We start from the raw sequence: 16,049 nt of genomic DNA, 5'->3' as shown, positions 1-16,049 counted from the left end.
CTATGTACACATAAGAAAATGTGTTATTATTTGTTTTTCCTAGCTTAGCTTTTAATGTGTGATTTATGGTGAAAGTCTCCTGACCTTGAGATGATGTTGAGCTGATTGGTGATGGTGAGAATCTGCTCAACAAGGAGGGAGAGTTCAACCGTACACTGTTTATCCAGGCTGTGGTTTGCAATGACTCTGATGAACTGAGTGACTGACTGACAGTTTGAGATGACATCTTTTGCCGCAGTGACAAACGCCTCTTTATTCTGAAATAAAATTAAAAAAAGAATGATTATGGATGTTTTCCCTCCAATAATCATGCTGACGGCAGCACAGTGACCTCTGGTGGTCATTACCGGTATTGGGCCTTTCTTTTTCAAGTACTGGGTCATGTAACATATTGTGTCAGCCATCTTCCTGGTCACCTGGATGATTCTGTTGTCCTTGGGATCCCAGCTGTCGCTTTCTTGCTTTAGAAAAAGGGAGGTGTAGGTCAGCGAAGAAGCTTCTTTGTATGCACCAGACGCAGCACCATCCTGCAGAGGAAAGTAGGAGCATGATTTATTTTGACGTAAAAGAATGATTGAACTGTTAAATCGCATTAATCATGAGATACTTACATCTTTTTCCATATTTCCATGTTCATATTTGGCCGAAGCTGTCATGTTGACATTAGTTCCTGCGGCATCTGTATTTTCTGTGATGCCTTTCTGCCAGGATGTCTTTGCTGTGTCAGCAGGAAATTCAAGTTCTTTGACTTTAGATGGGATTATAGGCCACACTTTGTTTACATCCTCAGGTGTTCTGCCCTGAAGACCAGTCTTTGTGTACTCTTTAGCCTCTTGTTGGATCCCATCTTGCTTCCTGATCTCCTCCACCACATAGTGAGCTTTGGCTGACCAGCTTTGTATCTGCACATCCAGACTGAGCGTGTCACAAATGTAGTGAGTCTCTACCATGAGCCTCGCCCTGCTGATTATATCTGAGATCTGGAAAGACAGGTGGTCATTGATGGACCTCAGATTAGAGCGAGCGCGTGGGTCACGCATGTAGTTTAAGCATTCCTCCAATCTTCTGGTTGCAGATTTTACATTTTCAGCAAGTGTTTGTGCTGCGTTTTCAAATTTTTGCTCTGCATCTTCTGCGTTGTTTTCTCTGAGGTGTTCAGCAGCTAAATAAGCAATTCTGGCAATATTCTGCAGTCTCGTGTCATAGTCCTTATTTTCTTTGCTTAAATGACCACAAAGCATTTTGATTTTGATCAAAAGACGTCTCTGAAAGAATTCAGACATTGCAAGTTGCATCACACTTGGCATCATGTCGAGTTCCTCTGCAGCTTTAAGGTAGGTTTCAGTCAGGGTTTTCAGTTCATCCTGGCGTCCTGTGAGCATTTTCGATTTGTATGCACTTCTGCAGTTCAGGCTGGTGAGCCTTGCCGCCTCTTGGATTCGCAGCGAGTTCTCTGACAACACTGAGAGTTGTTTCTGAGGGCCCAACTGGTTCACGGCAGTGGATGTTCCCAAAATCTTATCAAGAGAATTGAGTAAAATCTGAATTGAGAGACCCCAGAGGATACAAAGCCCCTCAAGTTGATCTACTTGTCCTTCCAGTGAGGTGGACAACTCTACCAGATACCTTGTGTTGTTCTGGGCTTTGTTCAGCTTGCTGTGTAAAACGCTGAATGTTTCTTGACCGTCAGCGTGTGAGGTTACATCAGACGATGTCAAGAGCTGCACAACGTCAGCACATAAGGCCATCACTTCATTTAGCTGCTGTGTAAAACTGCCTGTTGTGGTCGGCAGATTTCCTTGCAGCTCAGTGTAAACTGCATGATACCAGATTCCAGCTACTGGCAGTAAAACCTTTCGGATGTTGTTGATGAGGTCAGAAAACTGTGTGCTGTGTTTGTAGAGGCTCTCTGTGCTCATGGCCGAGCTCATGGCCGTCTCTTGAGCTGTCTGGACGAGCAGCGGAGTCAGCGACACCAGCTCTGCTCTAAAGGTTCCCAGCGTCTGACAATCGACCGCATCAACGACGGCCAAGGCTTCCTTTGCTGCTTGGGCGTAACAGTTCGACAGCTCGAGAACGCCGGTGCAGGCCTGGTTGAGCAATGTCACATCTTTCCCTTTAGTCACAGTCACAACTTCATACAAGAGGGGCAAAAGGTCAAACTCAAGAGGCTTGTGGATCAGTTTAGGCTCATGTAAGACAGCTGGGATCTTTAAATCATCGCTGTCATATTTATGAGTCAGTTCCGCTTCTATGGTTTCCTCATCTGAGCACTTCACCTCATGTTCTCTTTGAGAACCGGTCTCCATAACTTTGAAAACAGGAGAATCCGAGCGTTGTAACATGTGATCCAGCTTCAGCTTGCCTGGTAAACACGGCTGTGAGACTTCAGGCTGGCGTGCGTCCTGTCGCAGCGGGCTCAGCAGATGTGGATGCTGTTGGCCGTCCAGTCCCTCTCTAAGCACCTTAAAATGCTGAATGACTGTGGAAACATGTTCTGTAAATGTAGAATATGCTTCCACATTCAGACTGGAACCATGAAGCATGTCTCTGACTGACTCAGCCACTTTGCTTTGGGATGACTGGACCTGTTTCAACAGGACCAGGAGGCCGTTCCTGTAGATGGGGTCATCGCTTCTGTCCAAGTGTCTCCTCACTGACTGAATCACCAGCTTCATGTGACAGGTTAGGTGTGTTGCATGTTCGTCAAAGAGTTTATAGCTCTGCTCTCTGTATGCTGCGTCACATCCGCGACGGCCATTAATCATCTCATTGATAGCAATATTAGTGAACTCCCTCACATCCATCACATCACTGAGAGCATCCTGAAGCTGATTAGTCTCCTCCTCCCACTTTTGACACACCTCATAAAGCTTTTCAACAGTTTGCATTGAATTATCTGACAGCTCCAGAGAAAGAGGTGCGATTCGAGCTCTGAGTCTTGTAAGGCATGCTCGTGAGTTCTCCACATTCTCCAAACTCTTTGCGTCTACAGCCACAGATGAAATGAAATTTGCCAATCGGATTATTCTATCAGTGGAAGATATGAAATCCTCAACTACTGGCTGAATAAAGTTCAGATCCATTTTTGTGGAGGAATCTGCAACCAGGATCTGTCTTGTCACACTTAAAAGCTCGTCAGCTGTAGAAAACGCCGCAAGAAATGTGTCCAAGACTTGATACAGAACAGTAGTCATCAAGGCTTTGTCAAGCATTTGTATCTGCTGGATCAACAAGGTGCAGGTCTTCTTGAAATTCTGTTCATCAGGATCCTCTGAGGACTTTAAAATCCTTTTTATGTCAGACCAGAACTGCAGGATGTGTCGACAGTGGCTCACCACTCTTTGCTGAAACTCTCTACGAGATGAGTTCGCCACAACCATGCAGTGGAACACGAGGTCCCTCACCAGGCTGTCAAGGCTGCTGTCCCGGACTGAGGTGGTGGAGGAACTAGGAAGTAGTTGCAACAGACGATTACGCCTCCCAGTATAATACCCACAGGATCCCAGCGGTCCTCTGTGGCAGTCACTCCTTAGCGTTGCAGTAATGTCTCCGACAGTAACCTGCACCTTGTCCAGAATGTACCTCTTGGCTGCTTGGGCCTGCTCACTGGTTGGGTGTTTGATGGTTGTGCACATGGCTGTGTGCAGCATGGAGATGCACTTCCTCAGAGTCTCCAGGGAGTCAAGAAGCTGTTTTGTCTGTCTGGGGTCCTGTAAGGAATTTGCTCTGTCCACCGTGAGACTGTTGAGGTGAAGCAGAGCTTCCGAAAACACTTGGAAAGATTTGAGAAGCGACTTGATGTCTAACGAGGATCCAAGCTCAGAGAGGCACTCCAACACCCGATCAGCAGCAGCTACAACTCTCCTTACAGCAGCGCTGTCATCCACCAACAGCACCTGAGAGAAGAAGTCACAGCGTTACTGCTGCTCCACAGTTTATTGTGCTTTCTTAGCAATGTTAGTACAGTAGCATGGAACCGTGGGTCAAAATGTTGGCTTTTAGTGCTGACTGAAATATTTCAACAACTCTTTAATGCTACAGATATTCGGGGTACCCAAGTCTGATTGTCGAATGAAAATTATAATATGGGACATTACACCAGTGTAGAGCTTAGTTATAGAGTAAAGTTATAAAAACGTATCACAGTGAAACAAAGTAAACACTTTGTACACTGACGTGACATAAAATATGATCAGTCATTAGTTAACATTAGGATAAAGTTCACTGTCCTTACAGATTAACAGTGGTTTAAACTGTTATTTATAACAACAGTGGAAGTTTAGGCCACGCATCGTAAGAAGCTGAGATATTTCGTGTCAAATTAAAAGCAGACAGTGTGGGAGTGTTGTTGTGTTTAGTAATATTCCCTTTCAAAGGAAAATTTGCTGCTGTTAAAGATGAGCCAACAGTACCCTTTCAGTGTTTTTTAATCAGCTGCTATTCTTTTCTCCCTACTAGGGTATTTCAGATTGGGTGGTATATATTTTAAACCAGTAGACTATAAATCATACCTTACTTTGACAACTCCCAGGAAGACATTTTGTGTAGCAGTAATGAGTTCCTCTCGGTGCTCAGCCAAACTGGGCTGGATGCTGAGTTTCTGAGCTACCAGCAGCACATGCTGTCCAGACACAGTGACCGACTCCAGCAGCGATGACATCTCCATGTGCAAAACTTCATCCTCCGTGTCACTAATGTGCCTGCAAGGACAGAGTCTGGTGTTCATTTGATGATACATGGAAATGAAATAAGGGGGCATGTTGGACTCTTGTATCCTGTACATTACTTTTCTCTTGAACTCCACACCGTACATACCTGGAGGCCACTGCTGCCAGGTTCTCAGTAGCTTTAGCCACAGCCTGAGCCGCCCCCTCCAGCTGGCTGAAACGTTGAGCTTCCTCTGCACCGTCACACAGAAGAACTAAGCGGCATAACTGACTTGCAATTGGTGCAACCACCTGCTCCACCGCTGCAGTCCTGATAAAGCCATGATCCAATAATGAGGACATTGTTAAGAGAGTGATTCTCTCAGGTCATAAGAACTTGAGCAGCTCCGTTGATTGTCGTACTCCTGCTGTATTCAGTGTGGTAGCTGTATTAATTATTCATTCTACTCTACACAGCAGCTTGTGCTTCATTTCAGTGTTTCATAGCAACTGGTGTCACCTGATCAACCACACAACACCTCATCAAGCTGTAAAATATGCTACAGATTGACTCGACATGATGTTTTGGATGCAAACGTATAGGCTGCACCTACAAGTAGATTATGCTACGGATTGCTTGTAAAATTAGTTTCATTATTGAGTCATATGTTGATTATTTTTAACAACACCACTTGTCATTGAGCAGTCAATACTATTTGTGTGACACATCATTGTAAGTGTTGTTGAACTTTAAAGACAAACTATTTCCCTGTGACACAGGAAAGTGGACTGCACATGAATTGGACCTTGCAAAACATACAGTAAAGATTTTAAGTAAACATAAATTGACCAGTTATTTTCAGACATTGCATAATAATAATGGCACGTCTTACTTGATCAGGGCCTATTATAAAAAAGGAATTTACAATAATTTAAGTACTGTCCCACATTTGCCTCAGGTTTGTTATTTATCAAGCAAAAATTATTTCCAGTAAAGAGGGACACTTTTCTAAAGCAATCCTACAATATTACACAACAGCATTTGATAGTAGACATAAATATGTTATAGTAATTAAAGGCTCTTCAAGGGAAGTGCAGGCTTGTTTTCAATACCCAACCTACCCTTGACCTCCCATCGGCTGTTATGTGTGTAGTGTATTTATACAATTGTTGCTCTTTATTTTTTTTTACCACTTTTGAAAATTTGCTTACAACCCACTCTATTTAAGTGTTTGTTGCATTGTGTTTCCAGTTGACGCTGATGAGGACCACGAGCCAAAATGTATTGGTTTCATAATAAAGTTATTCCACAAACTGCAAGTGTTGCTGGAGTTTTGATGGCTTGTAGATTCATTTTCCTTCTCAATGCACCTTGGCAGTAGGTGAAGTTGTTCCAGAAACTTCAATTTTGTCTATTACTTAACTTCTATTTTTTGAAAATATTGCTCCCAACACATCCTTCAGAGTTTTCCAAGAACATAAAGATTCCGTTTTGTGCTGTTCCTGTCCTTGAGTTCTTGTCTGTACATTTATAGCAAAGCTGCCAGCAGAGAGCACCACACACCATAAAAAGACAACACACCAACCAACAAGCTCACTGACTACAAAGTGGTTGTTGGTTGGTTTGACAAAAAATATCATAGAGAGCTTTGAAATTTCACTCAAACATTTATCAACAGATAAATATACAGCTTGAACATGACTTTAAACATAAAACATACAGCACACTATAATGAAAATGATATTCTGTGACAGTAGTATACTCAGAACAAAACCCCACATAACGGTGTGATTAACGGTGACAACAAACAGATATTTAAAATATAATCATCACAGTTAAACTTCACCAAAAAAAAAAAAAAAAAAAAAAGTCAAGTGTCAGTTTCTCTGCATACATGTTGAGCATCGGTTGAACAGATGCAGAGGGAGGATGTGGATGTGTACAGTATACGCTGTAATGCCAGTGGAATTAAATGGTATCAAAAGATTCATACAGCACAATAGAGAGCAGAGCAAACATAATGATCCATAAAGTGACTTAGCACTGAAGTCTTTCTGACATATTAAAATAAAGCTTTTGTTCTTTGGCATTGCACGTTTAAATCGGACTACAAAAAGGTCTTTCATCATTGCATACTGTAAATTTATTCTAATACAATTAATTATCACCCAATAATCATTGATAAATTATTATTTTTTGGAACATAACTCCTTTCTTTTTTAATGTTAAAGCTCTTCAAATCTAATATTATGTATTTGGGGACCTTTAATATAAAATGTATTTATCAATCAAGCCCAGCATTTACATGACTCATAAGAACATGTGGGGTAAAACAGTTTTAGCACTGAGGAGGTGTTGACTTGAATAGTGGCAGGTTTTCAGGGCACTGACATTCCTCTACATCGACTTAAAAATTAGCTTTTCCCAAGGGCTCCAAAGAGTTGGTTTATGTGTAGTGATTGAGTGCAGCATATTCCCACCTATTTTTAGGGCATTACTCATTCCACAGGTCCCTGTAAATGACCGCAGGTAGACTCCCATGCAGACTTTCATCTGCCCGTGGAGAGTAATGTATCTCATATTTCACACTAAAAGCCAACGCCTAATAACATAATAGAAAAATCAAATAGGGTCTGCTTGGGTAAAGTCTGTTAGGGTTTTGGGAATAAATCACGATCAAGTCTTATGTCAAGACAGTGAATCATTTCCTTCTGTAATTCAGGGAAAACTTACGACATAATCGACTAAGATATGTTAACTTGAACCTGGAAACTTCTGGGGCTCCATTGTAAAAGTCTGCTTCATACCCTAGCAATTAGTTCCTTCAAAATTTGGCTTTGGATAATTTTCTCTTCTGCGCATTGTACTTTCAAAGCATTTGTTAATTTGAAACATTGCAAAAACTGAAATTTAAAACTGTCAAAAAAATTCAACTTCACCTCCAAACGGTTCAGTTAAAAGGCAGACCAGAACAAATGGAATGCGTATGGAAAGTCTCAGAGGTTGAATTGTGCATGCTGCCTTTTATGGCATAATTTACAACCCATCTTTTGCAATTTAGGTGTAGATAATAAGAGAAACATGACAAACAAAGTGTTAATAGAGAACTTTACAGTGCTGCTAATTACCACATCCTGAACAAGATCCGAATGAGAGAGCCCTTTCACTGAGGCTACAACACTATTTGATGACAATGGGACAGTGCATTTTTTTTCATTGTGTGTGTGGGTGTTATAGCACAGAATTAACTTTGGCTGATTACCTGTGGTAAATAGGGGCAGTCAGATGTGTAAAATAGATATTCATAAACCGGAAATAGTACAGAAGAGATACAATCTTTCACTCCCAGGTACTGGGATGAACTGAATATACAAACGACTCCAATCATATACTATATGGGACATATCTTTGGCACAAAAGTAAAGCTATGGAGCCAAGGCATTCATTCTTATCAAACATCAGTGCTTTTAGAAAAACATTCTGTCGATACAGTATGTTTATTATGGCCTTCAAAACCCCCCACTCTTCTCAAAGCTCAGTTATATACAATATGGCTTAAAGTGTATGTATAAAAATAAATTTACTATGTAACACAGCCCTGAGGGTTTTGTTGTCCACTAGTATTCATGGCGTGTCCACATCCCCGTACGGATGTGGGTCTCCATCAACAGCTCGGCTCCCCTGGCTGGGAGTTACCACCTTTGAGATTAGCTGAATTCCACAGCAAGTGTCCTCTGGCAAGCCACACTGTCACCTCAGAAGCCTGTTTCCTGGACTCCCCACCCACAAAAAAATATCAAGTCTCCAAAAAATATGGAGAATATTCCTCTCTTCCACATATGGAAGACTGAAGGGCTTGGTGCCACTGGGGCGGCAGGGCTGAGAGACCCCGTGCTATTGGATCCTTCCCGACCCAATCCCTAATCTCATTGGCTCCTCTGGGACCCCCCACTGCAAGTCTCAGTGGTTCTTTTCCATCCAGTCCCAGCTTTCATCACTGTCCTTCCTGTTCTTTTCAGCCTCGATGATCTCTCTGTAGCGCCGACGGAAGAATCCCATCTGTCAAAGAGCGCGGGGAACAACAGTTTGAGTTATTGGAAGGTGTATCTGTGGTCACAGTGAAAAACTTGTAGTTTTACAAATCAAATATATTTTACATTACTGCTGACCACTAACCAAAGCATTTCATAATTTTTAGGGTAGACTTTTCCTCTCTGGAGGTGGTCATTTTTCAAGCAAAACCTGTGAAACAGGTAATGTATCACTGTGACCTTGAGTTCGTCCACTGGCTGATATTATCATCCCATATTATCTTATCACAGATATATTGGTATTGGCAAACATGCCTCACTTTAAAATAATATACTTAAATTTTCTCTCTCATTTGCTCCCTTGCTGAAAGTTAGATGGGGAGGTAGATAACACTTTCATGTCTGTACTGTAAATACGAGGCAGCAGTTGGATTGCAAGTTATAACACTTTGTTATGTCCCAGACTATTTCTCAGAGAGGCGCAGTAATTTCCTGGCCAATAAATAATACAGAAACAATCAAAACTCCAGCAACACTTGCAATATGTAGAACAAGTGTTGCTGGAGTTTTCACTGCTTGTAGATTATTTTTCCTTCTCCGTGCACCTTGGCAGTCGGTGAAGTTGTGCCAGAATTCCTTATCTTGCTTCGACAACAAATAATCCAACAGATAACTTCCTCTAAAACCACAAGGTGTCATTTTTCGCCTGCAGTTTTTGGAGGGATTGAACAAACAAAATATGTGTTAATCAATGAGTTTTAGATGGGGCTTTCAGATGATGTGGCAAACATCAGACTAGCTGGTTGTGCCAAGCTTTGCTAACTGGCTGTCGGTCCACATTTTCTGTTCAGACATTAAAATAGTATTGATATTGTAATTTTTGGAAAGGAAATGAATAAAGCGTTATTTCCATGTCTGTCTATTCTTTTGAAGCAGTGATTCACAAACTGTAATACACCTGGTGGTATGTATGAGTCCTGCTATAAGGCCTAAAAATAGCACTCCAACTGGCCTAAGTCCAAAATAATTGTTATTTAATTTCATTATTACAGACAATAGTTATTGTATACTCACATCAACTTATAATGATGCAAAAAATTGTGGTTAATATTTAAAACATGAAATTAACGCTAACGTTTGCTTGACGCACTCGTAAATTGTTGGTCTCTGCAGTGGGAGGTGACACTTGAGAAGTTTGGTCTGGTACATCGCGCTACATGGTCTAAACAATGTGGAACCTCTGCTTTATTTCACAACACAATGCAGTACATAAATCCAAAAGAAGCAATGTATTTTGGCAGTTATTTGGTGTAACTATGCCATTACATAGTTAGGCAGACCTTATTTTTTACTATTTATGGATTTCTTTACTTTTATGAATCTTAATATCACCTTCAAATATCCGGTATAGGCTATAGGATGACAAGTGTGTCAGCTGTGACTCATAAAATGATGAGTTTCCGCCACAGAACAGCAATATTTCTAATGCAAGAAAAAAAAAACTGGATTTGATTTTACATAGATGGTCAGTCAAATATTATTCAGCAGCTGACTCTCAGGAATGTCACTGAATGCATCACCAATGAGAGAGTATATTTAAAACAGATTTATCTTTCAGCTGCATTATTCCAAAAATAACATACGTTTTGTTAAAATAACAACTCAGAGCTTGTGTTCACGGTGATGGATTATATTTTTAAGTTAGAAAGTTGAGATTTCTCCCACGGTGAAACAGATGGGAAACAATGGATGCCTGGGAGGTATAGGAATCAATTTAAATGATCATGGCATGAAATATTTAAAAAATGTCCAGCAGCAATGAAAGTATCCACAATTTGAAGTGACCAAGCTTAAACTGTGTGAAACCAAAGACAAAGATATAATAAAATCCTGTGCAGAAATGTGTTGTCTCTTTAGGAATGTAAGATTGTGTTTCGATTTACATTTCACTGAACCATACCATGCATTTATCAAGTTTAATATAAAGTAGATATGAAGGGAGTGTGACAGCTGGAGATTCTCAGTGTGTATCTAAACAAAGCGGCCACACTGGGATGCTGCCTCTCCTCACCGTGACTCCATTCATTTATCTGCATTTGGCTACTAAAGTTTATTGATACAGACCTGTGCTCTCCTCAGGCATTTCCTGAAAAGAGCAATACAGGACATGTGCCGCTCTTGTAAGTGGAGTTTATTTTGGCAGGATTTGAGGATGTGGGGATCGGGGAGGGGGGGGAAATGTATCCCAGGACCAGCATTCCAAGGTTTAGCTGTGGTATTCCCGATGGAAGATGAAGCAGTCAAAAAGAAAAGGAGTTTTGTGCTAACAGGGCCTCTGGACATCAGTGTAATTGCCGTTTCCCCTGTAGATTCTCCTTTCATGTTAGTGGTATGGTGTGAATTATTGTCCAGTATGTGATTTGTCCTTTTCAAGGCAGTTGAAAGCCCAAAGCGAGCTCTCACCCCCATCCCCTTCCCCGAACCTCCAGCTGTCTCTGTACAACTGGACACTGTGCTGACATCGAACCAGAGTTAAACACGGGGCTTCTGGCCGTGACTCACAAGCTTGCGATAGCTGCTGTTGTTGCTTTACCAAAACATTACTAGTAAAACTAGCAGCTCTCTGAGTTTTCTAATGCTGAAAGCTGAAAAAACCCAATCTGTGTTCACGTGTTGGTTTACCTTCCAGAGTAGCACAGCTAACAGCAGAAAGATGAGGATTCCCACCAGCAGACTGATGGCAATGATCCAGCCAACTACGTAACCCCTCGGCTCCTGACTGTGGAGAGCCTCGAACACCAGCTGAAACACAGCAACACTTTAGTGAGTCACACAGGAACTCAACACGCATGCAGAGATATACAAGAATGCACATTAAGTCATACGCTGCTAATGATGCAACACAGTGCAAAATAACAGCCAAGACACATTTTGATTCGGTGTGTTTTAGATCAGACGGCAGGAATCTGGACTCTAAAGGAATTTATTTACTTTATTAGTTATCAATCAGTGCAATGAAATGTTGGACCGACATGAATGGTCTTCAGTTGATTAATCCCACCGACTCTGATGACTTCAGGCTCAGGTGTGTGCGACTAAACAATATTAGCATGCTGACAAGCCAAGCTAAGATGGTGCATATGGTAAATATTGTAACTGCTAAACATCAGCACGTTAGCAGTGTCAGCTGATGCTAAAGTAAGCATGGTAGGTCACTCATCAGTCTCCATCTGTCTAACAAAACCTTGCCTGTTAATATTCTTTTTTTTTTTTTTTAATCACTGGTGACTGGTACTTGTGAGTAGACTTGAGCATCACTATTTCGCAAAGCATGCTCTTTACATTTCTATGTGCAATACCAACAGGTATTCATCTTATTAGGTCAGAGCAGTTTTAAACAATGCATCATCCACTCCCTAATTTGAAGTGTTGTGCCGTTAAACAGATTCCTTGAAGCCCAGAATGAGGAATAATTCTGAGAGTTATCTGCGTTCGGGGAGGCTTGGCAACTCTTAAAAAATAGCCTGGTTCCACTATAAATTAGAGCTATTTGGGCTGTTTCCCATGACATGAGTGAACACTGACCTGCTGGATCATCTGTCACTGACAGCAAAGTCAGTTCATTTCAACCAGAGCAAAATGGGTTGAGAACCAACTACAATGGAAGGAAGTGGAATTCCATTACTTTTCCCATCATTAACTGAACATAATTATTTAGCATGTTTCTTGCACCAGTGCTTTGATGTGTATTATAATTTCTAACAACTTCTATTACTTTCATTTGTATGAAAATAAAACGAGAATATAAACTTTCTATTTGATAACTCTGAACATAAGTTATTTCTAACACAATTACTTTAATTGGTTAAATTGATTTGCACTGAATTAGAACTTCGAATTGAATTACATATCACATTTCTCTGCACTACAGCCTGCTTTCAGGTCAGCATTCAGGCCTTAGATGGAAAACACACTCAATACGATCATGAATTAGGTGGGTTTATTTACTCTTAAACATAAGTAATTTCTTGCCAATATTGTTGCAACTTTCATGCCAATAAAGCTCTGTGAATTGAAATACTGTGTGTTCTCTCAAATGCCAGATAACCCTTCATAATGTGTTACTGCAAACAATGCTGATACGATTTCAGAGCTGACTGAGGAACTTCACTGCTTCAATGTGCAGTGCTGTACGGGCTTTGAACCCAAATGTGGTATGAGACGCCAACTGTGAGCCAAGACAAAACCAAGTGGACAAGTGAAGATTAATGTCTCTGTTGAATAGTTTCCCACATTAACACCTCCCTCTTACCCCAAGCTTTGGAATCTGAGTGTTATGCATGCCGAGCCATTTCCGTGTACAAAAAAGATGAAAGCTTCACTGGTCATTGCTCTCTGACTCTGACTTACTCAATTTAACTTTTACAATCACTGAAAGTGAAGTTTGTTGAACTCAACTTGGAATTTCAAATTTTTTAACTTGCATGCTGCAGCAAAAACATATGGGTTTTTGTGGATGTGTTTATATGTCATGGGTGATAAAAAACCAAGCTTGTAGTTCTGCTGACAACCAGTAAGCCTGCTGTGAGTGGTACAACCGGGGACCACAAATTATATTTGCAGTGTGTACTTTGGCTAGCAGGGATCCCGAGGGAAAAGGTAACAGTGTTTACTAAAACCTAGGGGGGGTAACAGTCGCTGGAATGAGCACACTCTCTAAGTGCTGAAAGAATGGCATGGCATGGACATATTCATAGCGGCTCTGAATTTTCCAAGCCCAACTGGAGTTCAGGGTCGGCAGGGTTGCAACCCAGTCAGCACCCTAATCTCTCGAGAGATTCTGCTGGGTGCTCATTGTAATCATTGAATCTGATCCGGTGGGCCATTCAATCACTCAGCAACAACAGTGGGGGGAGGGTCTGTCCTTGTGCACAGCTGAGGACCCCGAAAACAGCAAACTGAAGTGCCACTACACAAAATAGACACAGTCCCCAGCTGTTCTGTGTACTCACATCCTTTGTAACGGATCCGCAGTGAAGCACATCAGCAACTCAAGGCAAGTCTAAGCACAGCGTGATGGGCTGTGTATTGAAAGATTAAAATATGCTTATTGATATATTTACGCCAGCAGTCATGTAGTGAGTACCTTGTCCTTTCTCCACGATGGGTTGGTTCAAGCCCAAATAGGTATCTGCAATACTACGGTGCCTTTGAGCAAGACATAACCTTACTAGATGGAGCAGTGGCAAGAAGAAATGTGTCAAGGCTTTCAGTTCAGACTGAGCCAACATGAAACAAGATTTAAAGGGCGAGTTCATCCAAATCCATTGAAAAAAAAGATATATTTACTAACTTATCTCAAATGGAGATAATTTTATCTTTTAGGCGAAACATCACAGAGATTTCCTATAATCCATATTATGAAATTCTACAAACCTATATTGAGAGAGACATCTAAAACCCAGAGCAAATAAATCTTAAAACAATTAACACAACTATATACCACTAAAAGAAAATAAGAAAATATGTTTTCTTTTGTTATTTGTGTAAACTGACTCTTTAAATCTGCATCAAGTGATTATTGAAAACATTTTCAGTAAATGTAACATTGACAGATTATCAGAAGTTGCCTGTTTATACATTCAGCCGACACAGAGCAATATTAATGTTCTTTTGCAGTTGCCTTTCTGAGGACTTGACAAATGCAAACCCATAATTCATTTTCCTTTTAGCTCTATTTTGGTCCCCTCCACCTCCTGAGAAAAACATCATCAGACAGCTGAGTCTGATGATTTTAATGCAGTTAATGTAGGTAAATAAATTCATGATATACTCACAGAAATGTCCTCTGGTAGGCCATTTGGCACCTCCACCGCCCTGTCATTTACTTGCACATTGCCCCTTGTCACAAACTGGATAACAGAGGAACTATCCTGTGGGTGGAGAGCGCGTGGATTATTATCACTTTTAGAATCACAACCGGTGAATCAAGAACCTGTAACTCAATTTATTGAGTTGTGACGTGTGTTTTACCCTCTTCAGAATTTCAGTGTTGAGTAGAAGTTTTATGTCTATGCTCAAAGCTTCTTCTTTTAATTGTGGTCCAAGACTGCAAGAGATTGTCATACATGCTCTTCCAGGCCGGTCACAGTCCTGTTAAAAAACAACAACAACAACAAAGGAAAGAGCAAGAAGGATGTGTGATAAACAGATGTTGCACTGACTTAAAAAACATCAAGTAACCCCACAGGGGGTGACTGTCGATGACCTCTGAAATGTCAAAGTGCAATGTGAGGGCTGGACATTTACCAAGACTTTGCGCCCTGATTTGGTGAAGAAGGCAAATATGGAGTGGAAGATGCTTTCTCTGTCCTGGGGGATGGTGCACGGTGTCGGGTTCCTGTGAGGGGTGCAGTTCCCTCGACCATCGGCCACCTGAAACAGGTCAGTGGTGTTGAGTGATATTTTAGATAAAATCCTGTCATTCACTGTATTCTCAAGTCTAACAGATTTAGTTATACAAGGTAAGTGGGGCAGGAGGAAGCAGGCGTTTAGTCATGATTTTTGCTGCAAAGACAGGCTTGGATTTGGGTTTGACACCAAAAACGTTGACACAAGCATGTATGTCACTGAAACTGGCCCAGTCCCACTATTGTTAGGAGTCTCCAGGGCTCACAGGAAGTTCCCCCCAACAACAAACTGGTACCCCTCCCAGACAGATTTCTCATATGGAGTGATTTAGAGGTGTCTGGTTTACTGCCCAGCCCCCGGGGAGCACTTCCCCTTTCCCCTCTCCGTAGTCCAACCTGAAGCTCTGGAGGTGGAAATCTCCTCTGGCCTTTCCTCATTGTCTGCTGTGCAACCACCCAGCGTGTCTGAGTTTTTATTGCCGCGCTTTGTCATATCCTGTGTTTATGCCAGCGCTAGTGTGAAGATTCATATACTGCACTAACGGCTGCACTAATTTTAACCAGGTGAAATCCCCCACGAGAACACATCTTTCACAGTAAATATTGAAGATTTTATGCGGAAAAACTGGAACATATAGAGAGAGAAACTTGTGTATAATTTCCGCACAAATCAAGGTGTGTATAAAATGCAAGAATATCTGGCTATAAAATATACATGTGAAACTGTCCAGTGTGCCACAGGCTAGACGCATTTAGGCGTTTATGATATGTGGTTCCAGGCTGGGGATGGTACAGCGCAGTAGCCGCCTCTGCCCCATTCCCATTTCGTGCAAGCTGTCTGAGCCCCTGAAAGTGATTCCAGATGGCCGCTAGGAGGGTGGGATACAGTCAACCCTGTCTGCCCATTCACAGCAAATACAATTAACAGCTTGAGCTCCCCCATGATCTACCTATATGA

The 16,049-nt window shown here is 41.5% G+C and overlaps 1 protein-coding gene across 2 annotated transcripts in view; it reads right to left on the bottom strand.

Annotated features, from left to right (window-relative positions):
* Window positions 1–6,317: 6,317 nt before the first annotated feature.
* The window catches only part of itga9 (integrin, alpha 9), a 47,912-nt gene continuing 38,180 nt past the window's right edge, over window positions 6,318–16,049 (bottom strand). For both annotated transcript variants that reach the window (XM_069144948.1, XM_069144949.1), the window contains exons 24-28: window positions 14,991–15,116; window positions 14,715–14,834; window positions 14,519–14,614; window positions 11,364–11,483; window positions 6,318–8,709 (exon numbers count right to left, since the gene is read on the bottom strand). In XM_069144948.1, the coding sequence (XP_069001049.1) occupies window positions 8,611–8,709; window positions 11,364–11,483; window positions 14,519–14,614; window positions 14,715–14,834; window positions 14,991–15,116 (561 nt within the window). In that variant the 3' untranslated portion in view covers window positions 6,318–8,610. The remainder of the gene's footprint in view (window positions 8,710–11,363; window positions 11,484–14,518; window positions 14,615–14,714; window positions 14,835–14,990; window positions 15,117–16,049) is intronic.

The sequence above is a fragment of the Embiotoca jacksoni genome, unplaced genomic scaffold (genome assembly GCF_022577435.1).
Source record: "Embiotoca jacksoni isolate LCO1_2020_lvr unplaced genomic scaffold, fEmbJac1.0.p SCAF_12, whole genome shotgun sequence".
Taxonomy (NCBI): domain Eukaryota; kingdom Metazoa; phylum Chordata; class Actinopteri; family Embiotocidae; genus Embiotoca; species Embiotoca jacksoni.
Note: the sequence above shows the minus strand (reverse complement) of the source record. Positions and strands in the feature narration are given on the sequence as shown.